The sequence below is a fragment of the Lynx rufus genome, unplaced genomic scaffold (assembly GCF_022079265.1).
Source record: "Lynx rufus isolate CCGP_SWC_20201006 ecotype Redwood Valley unplaced genomic scaffold, mLynRuf1.p SCAF_9, whole genome shotgun sequence".
NCBI classification, from domain to species: domain Eukaryota; kingdom Metazoa; phylum Chordata; class Mammalia; order Carnivora; family Felidae; genus Lynx; species Lynx rufus.
Genome location: NW_025814897.1, coordinates 101,671,374 through 101,688,843, shown reverse-complemented (window position 1 = coordinate 101,688,843; position 17,470 = coordinate 101,671,374). Strand labels below are relative to the sequence as shown.

Sequence of the window (17,470 nt, the reverse complement as noted above, 5' to 3'; positions counted from 1 at the left end):
TTTTACTCGAAGCGGGGCTCCTGTTCACCCAAAGGGGCTCGAGCTCACCTGATGTGGGACCCACTCACTAACCGTGATATCATGACCTGAGCCAAAGTCAGATTCTTAACCAACCGAGCCACCCAGGCACCAAATAGAGACTAATTTTTAAGCGAATGAAACATATTATTGAAATTTATAAGTCTTAATACTTTATTTTTCTCTTTTTGGCTTGTATTCTGAGGGCTAATCAAAGCACTCCAATATTTATTTTAGGAGTGGGATATTGTGTTATATTTACTTATCATTTGTTTTTTCAAATCCCTGTATTATTAACATTTCACCGTAATGCTGTCCTAACTACGTCACCTAAGAAACATGTATTTCTTTATATTTGTACAGGCATAGCTCATACTTAGGTGTATAATTTTTTAATATAAAAAATAAGCCATAAAGGCCCTATTAATTATTTGCACATGACTCTCTCTCCCTCTGTGTGTGTGTGTGTGTGTGTATTCTTATTAATTACTTTTATTCAAATTTTATTGGCTTCACAGTTAATTTTATTCCATGATGGTGGACTCAGAAAAGAGTTCAGTCTCTCCATGATGCAAATACGTTTTTGAATGTTAAAAAAATAAAAGTAAACAAAAAATAGGGTATTTGGCAAGTGTTATGTAGGAAGTATGTCCAAAAAGCACACCAAGTATATATGTTTGACATCACATTTATTCACAGTCCAAACCATAGAATTTTCTTTTGTTTTCTCCAGGCAGGGGCAGGGTCATCCAATCAATGTAGTCGAACAATTTACCCTGTTCAAAATATAGTACACACTCATTTGAAACAAATTTGTGGAAAGAGTCAACACTGTTATTTATGATAGAATAGATTTCATATGCAACCATACAAAAAAAAACTGGAAAATGACTTTTACACAAAAATTATCCTTGTTCTTTAGAGAGATAAAGCATAACTTCATTAGACAAAAATAAGCATTTAAGATTCAAAATTAGGGCACATGGGTGGCTTCGTGGGTTAAGCGTCCAATTCTTGATTTCAGATCTCAGAAGTCCTGGGATCAAGCCCCTCACTGGGCTCTGTGCTGACAGTATGGAGCCTGCTTGGGATTCCTTCTCTCCCTCTCTCTCTCTGCCCCTCCCTCATGCTCTCTCTCTCTAAATATAGACTTTAAAAAATTTTTTTAAAAAGGAATCAAGATCAAGCTGGCAAGAGAAATTTACAAATCAAAAAATGTGTATGGCAGACCCCATGAAATTTAATTCAATTGCTATGTCCACTATTATAGACAAATGGACACATTTAGACAAAATTAGATGCTGTGGTGATCTTCTGGATTGTTGAAATGCCAAGTGTGTGTAGTCGATAGACTCTCTGGGGCTTCAGTCATGAAAATAATGAAAATAATGGCGCTCGTGAAGAAAGACCAGGACACAAAGACCCCTCATGGAATGGAGAGATTGGAGCACATTCAGATGACTGATGACTTCAAGTTAAGGCAATACACTGAAACTGCTTAAAACTACAATCAACTGTGTTGTAGACACCCCATAGAAACCTATGTAGGTTAAACAGAAAGAATGTACTTACAGAAAAACATACCTACAGGTACCTTTCTGTTCCAGGTATTCTTCACTCGCCCAGAGCATTCCCACACTCCTTGCTTGGTGTTGAGTCTACAGACTAGTAACCATTCTACTGTACTAACACATTGCCTAATTATGATGCTCATAACTCTTGTCTTTCCCTCAAGAATGGAAATATATTCGTTATTTATTCACAGTGTGTTTAGAGCACTTCAACCTATGACTGATGCATAGAAGTCAATCTCTAGATATATGTTGAACTCACTTATCCTTGACCTTTCCTCTGAAAGAACAAATAGAAATGTTTAATGTTGACAATCTAATTCACAGGAACCACATAGTATACAACGAACTTAAGAAAAGGTACTACATAACTTTTTCCATATCCTATGGAAAGCATATTTTACATCTACGTTCCTCAAGCTATAAATCAAGGGATTCAACATGGGGATGATGAGGGTGTAAAATATGGATGCCACTTTATCGGCATCAAAGGAATGACCGGACTCGGGTTGCACATACATAAATATCAGAGTCCCATAGAACACTGTGACTACTGTCAGGTGGGACCCACAGGTGGAAAAGGCCTTGTGCCTACCCTCAGCTGAGTTCATCCTGATGATGGCTGCCAGTATCAGCAGGTAAGACACAACGACTACAAGAAGGGATGACATCAAATCAAAAACTGAGAAAATCAAAATTATCAATTCAATTTCATGAGTATTTGAGCAGAGCAAGGACAACAAGGGAAGACTGTCACAGTAGAAATGGCTGATGACATTGTAGCCACAGAAGGATGAACTAAAAATCTTTATGGTGACCAGAAGAGACAGAAATGTACTGTAGAGATAGGGGATTGTCATCAGCACCTGACACACCCTTTGTGACATGATGACTGGATAGAGCAGAGGATTACAGATGGCCACGTAGCGGTCATAGGACATAGCCGACAGAATGAAAAGCTCGCTAACGATGAACATAATGTAGAATGCTCCCTGCGTGGCACACAAATGATAGGAAATTGTGTTTTCTTCCACAACAAAACTTGCTAACATTTTGGGTCCCACAGTTGTTGAATAACCCAGATCAGTGAGAGCCAGGTGTTTGAGGAAGAAGTACATGGGTGTTTGTAGCCTGGAGTCCACCTTGGCGAGGATGATCAGGCCCAGGTTGCCCACCACTGAGATCACATAGATGATGAGGAAGAGCCCAAATAATGGAGCCTGCAGCTCAGGACGGTCTGTGATTCTCATGAGAATGAATTCTTTCACCACTGTCAGGTTGTGTTTTTCCATGCAGGTTTACTGGAAAATCTATCCTGAATAGATAATCAGCACAGTAAATAGCTTTCATGTTATATCATCTGGTTGTGTTTTATCCTGAATATAAGTAAAATAACAGTGTCAAGAGTCTAAGAAAGCAACAGAAATATGCAGTATTGTAATATTATATTATAAACACATTCATAGAAAATCCACACTTACAGCACATAAGACATTGCTTATAAGATGGGTGAGCTTCTGATAAACTGCTTGTTACCAAGTACACACCTTCTTCGGTGAGAAATACTGAATTTGAATTACTTTAAGAAAAACTGTTACGTGAACAGAAGGAGAAACAATATAGTGTTGTTTGGGTGCAGTGGTGAACGGTGAAAGAAAAAAATGACATTGCTGGTGCTGATTTCCTGTGAGATAAGGGAGAAGGGCTTTTGCTCTTGAGCTTGACATCTAGGCTTTCTCTCTTGAGTTCAGCAAAATACAATTTTTTTTTCACAGTTTACTATCTGTTTAGATGATCAGATCCTTGTTTTTTGAAGTTATACTCTTTGAGAAAACTATATTTGCTTTCTGTCAGATTCCGCTGGTAACTGAACATGCTGTATATTTACCATCACCAAAAAACTGGATACTAAAAGTCTCCTAGGCTCCAAATATTAGTTTTCTCACCTCAGTATGAGGTGGAGTTTCTCTTTTTTTTTTTTTTTTAATTTTTTTTCAACGTTTTTTATTTTTATGACAGAGAGAGACAGAGCATGAACGGGGGAGGGGCAGAGAGAGAGGGACACACAGAATCGGAAACAGGCTCCAGGCTCTGAGCCATCAGCCCAGAGCCCGACGCGGGGCTCGAACTCACGGACTGCGAGATCGTGACCTGGCTGAAGTCGGACGCTTAACCGCCTGCGCCACGCAGGCGCCCCATGGTGGACTTTCTCTTATTGCTCATTAAAAAGTAGAAAAAAATTCACATTTATAAATTGATTTAAATAACTATCACAATATTTTTGAGAAGGGGATAAGAAGAATCTAGTCCCTAATGACTGATAATTTAGATATCAAGTGAACACCTGAACACCTACAGTTTCATAATTCTGCCATACATTTTATTCTTTATTTTTTTAACAATTTTTTAAATATTTATTTATTTTTGAGAGAGAGAAAGAGAGAGAGCAAACGGAAGGTGTAGAGAGAGAGGGAATCGCAAGCAGTCTGCACACTGTCAGCACAGAGACAGATGCAAAGCTAGAACTCACAAACTGTGAGATCATGACTGAAACGGACACCGAGAGTCCAACGCTTAGCCAACTGGGTCACCCAGGTGCCCCTATTCTTTATTCTTGACACTTTAGTTGGGCTTTATGGTAGCTCAGTTTTGACCTGTATTATTTGTATGATCAAGTATTTACATGAAACATACATTTACATAAGCAATATGGCAGTGACATTTCAAAAATGCTTATTAGCCTTTGTGAAGATACTTGAACAAGTAATCTGAAGAGAAAGAAGAACATTCTTATTCTGTCACGCACTATCAATTGCGGAACACAGAAGCGAACCAGAAATCCTAATGTTTTGCTATGCTTTGACAATGGAATAAAACTGTTACCTTGCAAATGTCACCAAAACTATTTGGATATTGGTATAATACAGCATTACATGAAATATTCTGTTTACCTGTGATCTAACTTCTGTCTTGACTTCCCCATGTGCTTCATAATACGTGAGATCGTTTTATGGATTCTTTTTCGCCCTCTGAGACTCTCCCTGAGGATATGCCGAGCAATTTCTTGATCATCCCTGAAGCATTTGAAAGCTTTGCCGAATACAAGGGGGGATGTTTATTAATTGTGTAGAGTACTTTGTATTCACCAGTGACTTAGTTTTTTTTGTTAGTTTGTGTATTACATTCATACATTTTACTCCTGATTAGCTCTTTTTCCTCCATGCTTTGATGGTTAATTTTATGTGTCCACTTGGCTAAGCTGTGGTGCCCAGTTGATTAGTCAAATATTAGTCTCGATGTTATTGTAAAGGTAGTTTTTACATGTGATTAAAATTTAAATTAATAGACTTTGAATATAGTCATGTACCCTCCGGAATGTAGGTGGACCTCATCCAATCAGTTGAAAGCCTTAAGGAACAAAAAATGAGGTCCCCCAAAGAAATTATACTCCAGACAACAATATAGAAAATCTACCTCAGTTTCCCCTCTTTGTACTCAAGACTGCAGTATCAACTCTTACAATGCTGGGCTACTCCTCAGATTTTGCCTTGCCAATCCCAACAATCATATGTGTTAATTTCTCAAAATCTCCTCTCTCTCTCTCTCAAAGCTGTATTATCATATATTGTATACAGTTATATATGTATTTGTATGTTATATAAAAATATTTTACACATATAAAATATGACATATTCATATATGTGTGTATATGTACATATGTGTATGAAACCTTCTTTTGATTTCATTCCTCTGAAGTACTTTTACCAAAACAAACATATAGGGAAATTGATTAACATATGTTATCTACACCCCTAGCTTGCCAGTATTCCTTCAGTTCTACAATGGTGTCCTTAGGTGGATGACACACGGACTCATTTTTAAACACCGTCCTATTGTATTGTTTAAAATGATTAAGTGAGTTACAAGTAATAATATATTGTGTATATAAGGTGTGCCCTTAGCCTTTTTTTATTCATGTTTTAAATTTTTTTTGAATTTTGTGAAAGGAATATATAGAGTCTCTGGTTTATAAAAATAAGTGTTTAGTAGAAGAGACAGGCAAATAAGCTATGTGCAAGAATATGTAGGAATGGCACCTGATCTGGAATTGAGACTAATTGAGGCTAATATCTGAAGTATGAACAAGAATCAGAGGGGTACCTGGGTAGATCAGTCAGTTGAGCGTCTGACTTCAGCTTAGGTCATGATCTCACAGTTCGTGGGTTTGAGCCCTACATTGGGCTCTGTGTTGACGGCTCAGAACCCGTAACCTGCTTTGGATTCTATGTCTCTCTCTTTCTCTCTCTCTGCCCCTCTCCTTCTTGCTCTCTCTCTGTCTCAAAAATAAATAAATAAAAATTAAAAAAAATATTTAAAAAATCAACAATCTGTTAGAGGATTGTTCTCACTTGAAATTTCAAAATAATGAAAAATTTTATTTATTTCCATGCTTATCACATATTGATTGTTGCCCATCTCCTGGAAACAACAGTACAAGACTCCCGCAGAGTTATAGTTTACGTTGGTTAATACATACTTTATTGTTAGTGTATCTTACAATGAACTTTAAATACCACAGTTGCAAATATCCTGCAGGTCCTATTAAGAGCATTTTGTTTTTACCTCTTTGTTCCTCAAGCGTGGATCATTGGATTCAGCATGGGTATAAGTAAACTGTAATGTAAAATAAAGAAGTTATTTTATCAGTGTCAAATGAACGGCTGGATTTGGGCCACACATACATAAAAGATACAGTACTGTAGTATATGACTATCACCGTCAGATGGATCTACAGGTGGAGAAAGCCTTGTGCCTGCCTTCTTCAGAGTTCATTCTGAGGATGGCAACAAGGATCAGAATGTAGGACACAAGGACTATCAGAAGAGATGACACTAATTTAAAAGTTGAAAAGATCGGAGTTATCAATCTAATTTCGTAGGCCCCTGAGCAGAAGAAAGTTATCAATGGAGACTATCATAGCAGAAATGCCTGATGACATTACAGCTGCCAAATTATGAAAGGGAAATCCTTATAATATTTAGCAAAGACAAAATGGTGCTGTACAGATAGGGTCTCAAGCAACTGACAATCTTTGTGACATGACGACTATGTAGAACAGAGGGTTACAGATGGCTACATAGCAGTCATAAGCCATTGCCAACAAAATAAAACTTCGCCGGTAATAAACATACTGAAGCAAGTGAATTGGGTAGCACCTTAGTTAATCAAGATGGTAGGTTGAGCTACAGAAGAATTTACTAACATTTTGGGTCCCGCAGCTGTAGAATAATCCAGATCAGTGAAAGCCTGGTGTCTGAGGAAGAAGTACATGGGTGTTTGTAGCCTAGAGTCTATCTTGGTGAGGACAATCAAACCCAGATTACCCACGACTGAGACCAGGTAAACAGTGAGGAACAGTCCAAATAATGGAGCCTGCAGCTCAGGGAGTCCTGTGATTCCCATTAGAATGAGTTCTTTCAACAGTGTTAGATTGTGTTTGTCCATGCAGGCCATTCGGGAAACCTATACTGGGAATAAATATAAAAATAATCATTAACTTTCATGATATGATGGAGATGACTGTTGTAATAAGTGATTAAAGGCCTAAATCTTTCATTATGGCCTGTTGCCTTAATTGGTTGTTCTGACACCCAACAGCTCAATTCTTTTTCTCCCAGTTCAGCTGAGCTCTTTACAGCTTTTTATTATGGAATACCAAAGACACAAACAAGAAAAGTAAAAACAGATAAATGGACTTTATCAGAAGTTAGAAAGCAAATTTTTGTGCATCAAAGGACACTATCAAAGAACGAAAAGACCCACATGATGGAGGAAATTTTAATTCATGTATCTCCTAAGGCTCTATTATCTAAAATATATAAAGGATTTTTCAACTCAACAAGAAAAAAAAACACAAATAATCCAAATTAGAAAACAGGCTAAAGACTTGAAGACACATTTCTCACGGAAAATATAGAAATGGCCAATAAACACATGAAGAAATGTTTAACACATAAGAAATGCAAACAAAAACCACAATGAGATATCATAGAATGGTTATTGAAAAAGAAAAAGACAAATACAAACGCTAACAAAGGTGTGGAGACATTAGGACCTTTGTGCATTGTTTTTGGCAACGTGAAATGGTACAATTTGATGGTTATTCAATAAGTGAAACAGAGGATTACCATTATAACCCAGCAAATCTATTTCTAGATATATATCCCAAGGTTTTGAAAACCACAGGTGCTCATACCAAAAAGTGTAGGTAAATGCTCAGAGCAGCTTTATTCACAATAGTTAAAAAGTAGAAACATCTTAAATGTCCATCAGCGGGTCCATCAACTGGTGAATGGATACCAGATATGCTATATCCATACAATGGGATATTAGTAAGCCGTACAACGAAAAGAAGTATGAATATATGCTAGAGCATGTATGAACCTTTAAAACATGCTAAGTGAAAGAGTATAAAAGGTCACATATTGTAGATACTGTACAATTCCATTACATGAAATATTCAGAATAGGTAAATCCATGGAGACAGCAGATTAGTTGTTGTTTGTTCAGGAACACAGAATTAGTTCTGAAGACACAATACCTTTAGGGACATATTTTTAGTGGGTATTAAAAAGCATTCTACATCTCCTGGAATAAATGAGAGTTTTATTTTTATTTTTTTTAAACAGGTGCAAATATGTTTTTCAATGTTTATTTATTTTTGAGAGACAGAGAGACACACACACACACACAGTGTGAGCACGGGAGGGGCAGAGAAAGGGGGAGACAACAGAATCCGAAGCAGGCTCCAGGCTCTGAGCTGTCAGCACAGAGCCCGTTGCGGGGCTCGAACCCATGACCCTTGAGATCATGTCCTGAGCCGAAGTCGGACGCTTAACTGACCGAGCCACCCAGGTCCCCCATAAATGAGAGTTTTAAAAATGTGTTCTTTTTTTCTGAATCCATGCTAGTAAATATGAGTCTTCCTATATGTGAAGACAGATATGAGATATTTTTTTCACTGTCTTTATACTTCTATATAATGCACTAAACTCTTCTCTGTCCCCGTGGTTTATTTATATTTATATTACATTATATTATATTATATTATATTATATTATAGGAAATAATCTACTTTGGACCATTGGAATTGTTATTTTTTTCCTGCTTAAGACACTACAAACATGTAAAAACAATACAATGGGCAGAGATTTAGCATTGAATCTTCACTATAAAACTGCTCTATGAATAGAAATGAGAATTAAACCAACCCCATCCCTGCCCCATCCCCCTGCCAAGTAAAGCATTCAACATTAAAAAGAACGACCATAAAGGTATACTATGATTATAGATAAATAAAATATGCATTTAAATACATATATTTAAAAACCAAAATAACTTTTGAGGGGGAATAAAGGGAGTTTTAGAAAGAGCTACTAAATAAATGAGTGGCAAATTCACTTTATTTTTATGTATGTATGTATGTATGTATGTATTTATATTTATTTATTTTTTTGCTTTTAGTTAAGTGCTTTCTTTTCTTTCTTTCGTTCTTTCTTTTGTTCTTTTGTTCTTTCGTTCTTTTGTTCTTTCTTATTTTTCCTTCCTTCCTTCCTTCCTTCCTTCCTTCCTTCCTTCCTTCCTTCCTTCTTATTATTTAAATCCAGATTAGTTAACTTACACTGTAATAATGATTTCAGGAAAAGAATTTAGTGATTCAGCACTTCCATATAGCACCCAGTGCTCATCCCAGCAAGTGCCCTCCTTAACTCCCATCATCCATTTATGCCATCCCCCTACCCAACACCCCTTCAGCAACTGTCAGTTTGTTTTGTTTTTAAGAGTCTCTGATGGTTTGTCTCCCTCTCTGTGTTTATCCTATTTTTGCTTCCCTTCCCCTATATTCATCTGTTTTGTTTCTTAACTTCCACATATGAGTGACATTATGTGATGTTTGTCTTTCTCTAACTGACCATTATTTCACTTAACATAATACACTCTAGTTTATCCATGTTGTTGCAAATAGCAAGATTTCATTCCTTTTCATTGCTGAGTAATATTCATACATATATATATATATATGTATATATATATATATGTATGTATATACACACACACACACACACTACACCTTCTTTATTCATTTATCAGTCGATGGGGATTTGGGTTTTTTCTATAGTTGGACTATTGTTGATAGTGCAGCTGTAAACATTGGATGCATGTGCCTTTTTGAATCAGTCTGTTCAGCAAATGGTGTTGGGAAAACTGGACAGAGGCATGCAGAAGAATGAACATGGACCACTTTCTTGTATCATACACCAAAATAAAATGGATTAAAGACCTCAACCTAAGTCAGAAAACCATCAAAATCCTAGAGGAGAAAACAGGTAACAACTTCTTTGACCTGGGCTGCAGCAACTTCTGACTTGACTTGTCTCTGCAGACAAGGAAAACAAAATACAAAATGAACTACTGAGATCTCATCAAGATGAAAAGCTTCTGCACAGTGAAGGAAACAAGCAGCAAAACTAAAAGGCAACCGACAGAAAAGGAGAAGATATTTGCAAATAATGTATCAGATAAAGGGTTAGTATCCAAAATCTACAGAGAACTTATCAAACTCAACACCCCAAAACAAAGAATCCAGTGAAGAAATGGGCAGAAGACATGAATAAACACTTTTCCAAAGAAGATATCCAGATGTCCCACAGAAACATGAAAAGATGCTCCATATCACTCCTCATCAGGGAAGTACAAATCAAAACTACATTGAGATATCACCCCACACCGGTCAGAGTGGCTAAAATGAACAAATCAGGAGACTATAGATGCTGGTGAGGATGTGGAGAAACGGGAACCCTCTTGCACTGTTGGTGGGAATGCAAACTGGTGCAGCCACTCTGGAAAATGGTGTGGAGGTTCCTCAAAAAATTAAAAATAGAACTACCCTATGACCCAGCAATAGCACTGCTAGGAATCTACCCAAAGAATACAAAAGATACAGGAGTGCTGATGCATAGGGTCACATGTACCCCAATGTTTATAGCAACTCTTTCAACAATAGCCAAACTATGGAAAGAGGCTAAATGTCCATCAACTGACGAATGGATAAAGAAGATGTGGCTTGGGGCACCTGGGTGGCGCAGTCGGTTAAGCGTCCGACTTCAGCCAGGTCACGATCTCGCGGTCCGTGAGTTCGAGCCCCGCGTCAGGCTCTGGGCTGATGGCTCAGAGCCTGGAGCCTGTTTCCGATTCTGTGTCTCCCTCTCTCTCTGCCCCTCCCCCCTTCATGCTCTGTCTCTCTCTGTCCCAAAAATAAATAAACGTTGAAAAAAAAATTAAAAAAAAAAAGATGTGGCTTATATATACAATGGAATATTACTTGGCAATGGAAAGAATGAAATATTTTTTCCTTTTTTAAAAATTTTATTTAATTATTTATTTATTTTATTACGTTATTTAGTGTAATAATGGTTTCATGAATTAGAATTTAGTGATATATCACATACATTGTTCAAACAAACTTTTGAATTTTAGCTATCACAGCTGAAATTAGTGACAGAGTATATTCCTTATTTACATTTATCTAATGAAGAATTTAAAAAAAAATTTTTTTTCAATGTTTATTTATTTTTGGGACAGAGAGAGACAGAGCATGAACGGGGGAGGGGCAGAGAAAGAGGGAGACACAGAATCAGAAACAGGCTCCAGGCTCTGAGCCATCAGCCCAGAGCCTGACGCGGGGCTCGAACTCACGGACCGCGAGATCGTGACCTGGCTGAAGTCGGACGCTTAACCGACTGCGCCACCCAGGTGCCCCATGAAGAATTTTTTTAATGCACTTATATATTTTTGGCTGTTTTGATATCCTCTTTTGTAAAATGTTTCTTCAGGTTTCTTGCACCTGCCAACCCACCTGTCTTATTCACTCTCAATAGGTTGACTGTGTTGATCATCCTCATTCTAGGAGTTAGGCAATTTGTTGTTTTGTTTTGTTTTGTTTTGTTTTACAAGTTACTTTGAAAGGGTGTGTATATTTTTTTAAAGATGTTTTTAATGTTTATTTATTTTTGAGAGACAGAACGTGAGTGGGGGAGGAGCAGAGAGAGAGAGAGAGACACAGAATCCAAAGCAGGCTCTATCCAGGCTCTGAGCTGTCAGCACAGAGCCCGATGTGGGGCTTGAACTCACGAACCGTGAGATCATGACCTGAGCCATGTCAGATGCTTAACGACTGAGCCACCCAGGCACCCCAAAAGGGTGTGTATATTTGAAATGAGGTCTCTGTGGATATTTTTTCCACTTTTTATGGTATATTTTTATTAATACAAATTTTCATTCTAAATAGAGTATATTTATCAGTGTTATTATTTTTTTGTACCCTGCTTAAGGAATCTTTGCTGATCCCATCATGAAGATATTATTTTACTTTACTTTAAGAACCTTTTTCGGTTTCAGTTTTCATATTCACATTCATAACAGAACTCAATTAATTTTTACATGCAGTGTATAAATGACCAAAATTCATGTTTTACATAGGAACCTAATTGAATAGGTTAATCTACTGAGAAGCCCTATTTTCCCCATTATTTTGCAGCAGGGCTTTTGTTTTAAAACAAGTGTTTGAAAACACACTACTCTACATGTGAGTATTTTTGGACCTTATTTTATTGATCTCTCTGTAAACAAGTGCACTAAATACACATTTAAAAAACTAATCTAGCTTCAGTAAAGGAATTGATATCTGTTATTAGAAGTCCTTTGACCTCTTCCTTCTTCTAATATATTGCCCTGGCTATTCTAGATCCTTCGTATTTCCACGTAATTTTTTTATCAACTTAAGCATTAAAAACTACGGCTGGAATTTTTATTGTAGCTGTGTTAAACCTATAGGAAAATTTATTTATTTATTTTTTAATATATGAAATTTATTGTCAAATTGGTTTCCATGCAACACCCAGTGCTCATCCCAAAAGATGCCCTCTTCAATGCCCATCACCTACCCTTTCCTCCCTCCCACCCCCCCATCAACCCTCAGTTTGTTCTCAGTTTTTAAGAGTCTCTTATACTGTGGCTCTCTCCCACTCTAAATCTATAGGAAAATTTAGATAGCACTGCCTTCATCAAAACATTTATATCTTCCAACCAATGGACGTGGTATATATTAACATTTATCTCTCCTTTAATAACTCTGTAATATTTTTTGGAGCGTCTAGCAATGAAATTATGCAAATTATTCATTAGGATTTTCTGAATTGTTAGATTTTTTTTCTAGTGTAGTCAATAGTTTCAAATTTCAATTTTACCTGTTTTTTTGTTAGTGGATAGCAAAGTAATTGTTCTTTAATACGCTGATCCTATATCCAACGATCTTGTAAAATTCACTTATTGTTTCTAACAGATTTTTAAAATACACAATTATGTCACTTGAAAATAGTCAAACTTTTATTTCTGCTTCTCTATGCATATATGTGTTCACATATCATTATGTAACAGAAATCTAAAATGTCACCCACCACAGGAAAATAAAGTGTCATTAAGGCAGATATTGTTGATTAGTCATTGATATATCTATATGCCTAGCAACAAAAACCAATACAGGCCATCTTTTATATGTCAATATGCCAATGTTGTGGGCTCTAGGCCACACACAAAATATTTAATAAAAGACATAAGAAAGCCTTTTAAAAATTATCTAATGGCAGATGTATTAAAACAGACTTCTCTTAAGTTGAAACATGAGTACTTGGCAGTGTGAGAATAGAAATCAGACCTCAGTGTTTTACAGTAATACTTAAGGACAAATTAAAGTTGATAACAGAAGGATGATCACTACTTGAACACCTACAAGTTGAAAACAGGAAACACATTTCTAGTTTCCCATGACTTTTACACAATACTCCTTTCTAAGGCCTATGGCATATAAAGACAGTAGTCTATAGCCTAATTTATTGTATATTTATGATTATTTTATATATGCAATAATGCATACTCATGATAATCTACATAGGCAGTTTGTGCAGATTTTTCCATATCCTACGCAAGGCACCTTTTACCTCTTTGTTCCTCAAGCTGTAGATCATGGGATTCAACATAGGTATTATCAGCGTGTAAAATGCAGACGCAATTTTATCAGTATCAAAGGAATGACTGGATTTGGGTTGCATGTACATAAAGAAGAGAGTGGCATATAATACAACGACCACTGCCAGGTGGGATCCACAGGTGGAGAAGGCTTTGTGCTTGCCCTGTGCAGAATTCATCTTGAGGATGGCCATCAGGATCAGGATGTAGGAGACAAGCACTATCAGAAGAGATGACACCAAATTAAATGCTGAAAAGATCAGTATTATCAACTCAATGTCACGTGTGCTAGAGCACAGCAAAGTTAACAAGGGAAGACTGTCACAGTAAAAGTGTTTAATGATGTTATGGTCACAAAAGGATGACATAAAAATCTTTATGGTGGTTATCAGAGAAAGAAAGGCACTGTAGACATAGGGGACAGCCACCAGCACCCAGCACACCTTTTGTGACATAATAACCGTATAAAGCAGAGGATGACAGATGGCCACATAGCGGTCATAGGCCATTGGTGACAGAATGAAAAGCTCGCTGATGATGAACAAGATGAAGAAAGCCAGCTGTGTGGCGCACCAGTTAAAGGGGATTGTGTTTTGATTAGCTATGAAATTGACTAACATTTTGGGCCCCACAGCTGTTGAATAACCAAGATCAATGAAAGCCAGGTGTCTGAGGAAGAAGTACATGGGTGTTTGTAGCCTGGAGTCCACCTTGGTGAGGATGATCATGCCCAGGTTGCCCACCACTGAGATCACATAGATGATGAGGAAGAGTCCAAAGAAGGGAGCCTGCAACCCCGGCCGGTCTGTGATTCCCATTAGGATGAATTCTGTTAGCACTGTTTGATTTGGTTGGTTCATCCAGGCCATTAGGAAAAATTGCTGTGGGAAGAATCATCACGTGAGTCACTGGCATTCAGAAGATGACATCTGTTAACTTATTTAGTATGCAAAGCCATTGTGATTAAGAGAAATCCAAGTTTTAAATGTTTTTTCACGTTTATTTATTTTGAGAGAGAGAGACAGAGCGGGCAGGGGCGGGCAGAGAAAGAGGGATAGATAAGCCCAAGCAAGCTCCACACTGTCAGCGCGAAGCCCAATGTCTGGCTCAAACTCACGAATTGTGAGATCATGACCGGAGCAGAAACCAAGAGTCAGACGCTTAACTAACTGAGCCACCCGGGCACCCTGAAATCCAATTTTTTTTAATTTAAATTTTATTTCAATAAATATCTATTTTTTTTTACTTAAAATACTTATAATTTGTTAAACACATCATACTTTAGAAGGAATTATAATAAAAGGAACAGCTCTCTGCTTCCAGACCTGGCAACTTTAGTCCCAACTTTCAAGGAAAATCATGATTAACTCATTTAGTAGACTTTGATTTAATTCTGTGTATTTAATGATATTCCTGTTCCATTACCCATTTGATTTTTTAAATTGTATGCTTATTCCACTTTACTTCATGAGTTTTAAATATTGTTTAATGATTTTTATGATGATAGTTAATCATTTAACTTGCAGAAGTCCCCCCCACACCCAGTGTAGTGCATATAAATAAATGTTATTTTCTCTAGAATAGTGTGTCTGAATATTCAGCACTTGCCTGTGGTTTTTTAAGTTTCTGATTTTTGCTATGTTGCACACCAAGTAAGGCCTGCATCTATAAGTTATTCAATATAAAAAAGAAGTATTAGCAAACATTTCCACTTTTGCTTTGACTTTAGCATTAACATCTCTGAAATGATGGGTTTCATGGTGTAGTTGTATTTCCTAGCACATATTAAAACAAGTAAAAATTATTAAAACGTATTTGTTAATGTACGACCTAAAAGCATCCAGTAAGTTGCTATAAATATCCACCCAAAAAGGAGAAGCCCCTTCAAAATAGGGGCTGCTATCTCAAATGTCTTAGAGACCTGTTTCAATGTACGTGAACCAGGATGAATGGTGTTTTGATCCACATAAAGCCAAGTGGACATGATATCAATAGAAATGGAGTACATTTACTATATTTTAATTTGAACACAATTCTTACACGTTTATGTCATCTTCCAACAAGAATACCTAGAAGGTTTTGGTTAACACCTTTTAGTTAAGGATTACACTTCATCTTCCTCTACTTCTCCAACTCCTTTCTCCTTCAGATTGTTTTTAAGGCAGGTGTTTCCAAACTATTGAAAAAAAAAATCCTCATCTGTATTTCTTACAATTCCAAAGTGCAAAAATGAGAACCCCATTGCAATTCATCCTAGGACACAAAATTATGTTTTGTTATTTTTTTTTAAGTTCATCCATTTATTTTGAAAGAGTGAATAAAGAGCACAAGTAGGGGAGGGGCAGAGAGAGAGGGAAAGAGAGAGAATCCCAAGAAAGCTGTGCTCCATCAGTGCAGAGCCTATTGAGGGGCTTGAACCCACAAACCGTGAGATCACGACCTGAGATGAACCCAGGAGTCAAACGCTTAGCCGACTGAGCCACCCAGGAGCCCCACAAAATTGTGATTTAAAAAAAGAAAGATATAAAAAATTTTAATTAAAAAATAATAAAGTTATAATAATAAAAGGAACCCACAATATATTCAAGCTTATGGGATGCCTGAATGGCTCAATCAGTTTAGCTTATGACTCTTGATCTCAGCTCAAGTCATGATCTCAAGGTTTGTGGGATCAAGTCCCGAGCCCTGTGGTGATGACAGCGTGCAGGCTGCCTGGGATTCTCTCTCTCCTCTCTCTCTCTGCCTCTGTCTGTTCATGGTCTCTCTCTCTCTCTCTCTCTCTCTCAAAATAACTAAATAAATAAATAAATAAATAAGCATTTAAAATTATATTCAGGATTATAATTTCATATATATATATATATATATACATACATACATACATGTCATTGATATATATTTAAAAAATGTGTAAGGGGGCGCCTGGGTGGCGCAGTCGGTTAAGCGTCCGACTTCAGCCAGGTCACGATCTCGCGGTCCGGGAGTTCGAGCCCCGCGTCAGGCTCTGGGCTGCTGGCTCAGAGCCTGGAGCCTGCTTCCGATTCTGTGTCTCCCTCTCTCTCTGCCCCTCCCCCGTTCATGCTCTGTCTCTCTCTGTCCCAAAAATAAATAAACGTTGAAAAAAAAAATTTAAAAAAATAAATAAATAAAAAAAAAATAAAAAATGTGTAAGAATTACAGGACAGTTGTCCAAACTGCACTGATCCCATGTTTGGCTGGATGGTTTAATTTTGGAAACTGTAATTAGAATTCATCACATTATCAGAGTGAATTAGAAACAAATTGAGCATTTGAAGAAATGAAGAATTAATACCATTTAGAATGGACAAAGGCAAAAAAAATTAAGAAGAAAAGGGAAATTCCATGATGATGGAATATCTTATAAAAACTAGACTGAACCTACCTTAAAAGGTGAAAAGTTAAAACTTCTTTGGGAAACAGTATAGAAATCATACATAAATCGGATAAACACTATATTCCTGGATTGGGCAACTTAGCGTTATAAAAATGTCAATTCTGTACAAATTAATCTTATTTGAACAATGCCTTTACAATCAAAATCTCTCTAAGGGAATTTGTACCGTTTGACACGGATTTAAAATATATTTTAAGAATGCAAAGTATAAAGAATAATCAAGACATTTTGAAAAGACATGTGCTACCAGATAATAAAACTTATAAAACAGGGTTACGGAGACAATATGGCTTACAACAATGGGATAGAATAGGGATCTCAGAAAAAGACCCAATGCCTAGAACTAAAGTGTGTGATAGCAGTAGGATGTTAGGACAAGCAT

General features: G+C 36.9%; 2 protein-coding genes and 1 pseudogene across 2 annotated transcripts; all 3 read right to left on the bottom strand.

Moving 5' to 3' along the window:
• Positions 1-1,939: 1,939 nt before the first annotated feature.
• LOC124505683 (olfactory receptor 8K3-like) lies at positions 1,940-2,881 on the bottom strand. The gene has a single exon (XM_047071697.1). It carries the CDS (start codon positions 2,879-2,881, stop codon positions 1,940-1,942), a length of 942 nt encoding a protein of 313 aa, XP_046927653.1.
• A 3,342-nt stretch (positions 2,882-6,223) lies between these two features.
• LOC124504620 (olfactory receptor 8K3-like) lies at positions 6,224-7,094 on the bottom strand (annotated as a pseudogene).
• A 6,497-nt stretch (positions 7,095-13,591) lies between these two features.
• On the bottom strand, positions 13,592-14,542 carry LOC124505626 (olfactory receptor 8K3-like). The gene has a single exon (XM_047071619.1). The coding sequence runs from the start codon at positions 14,540-14,542 to the stop codon at positions 13,592-13,594; it is 951 nt and encodes a 316-aa protein (XP_046927575.1).
• Between the last annotated feature and the right edge of the window lie 2,928 nt (positions 14,543-17,470).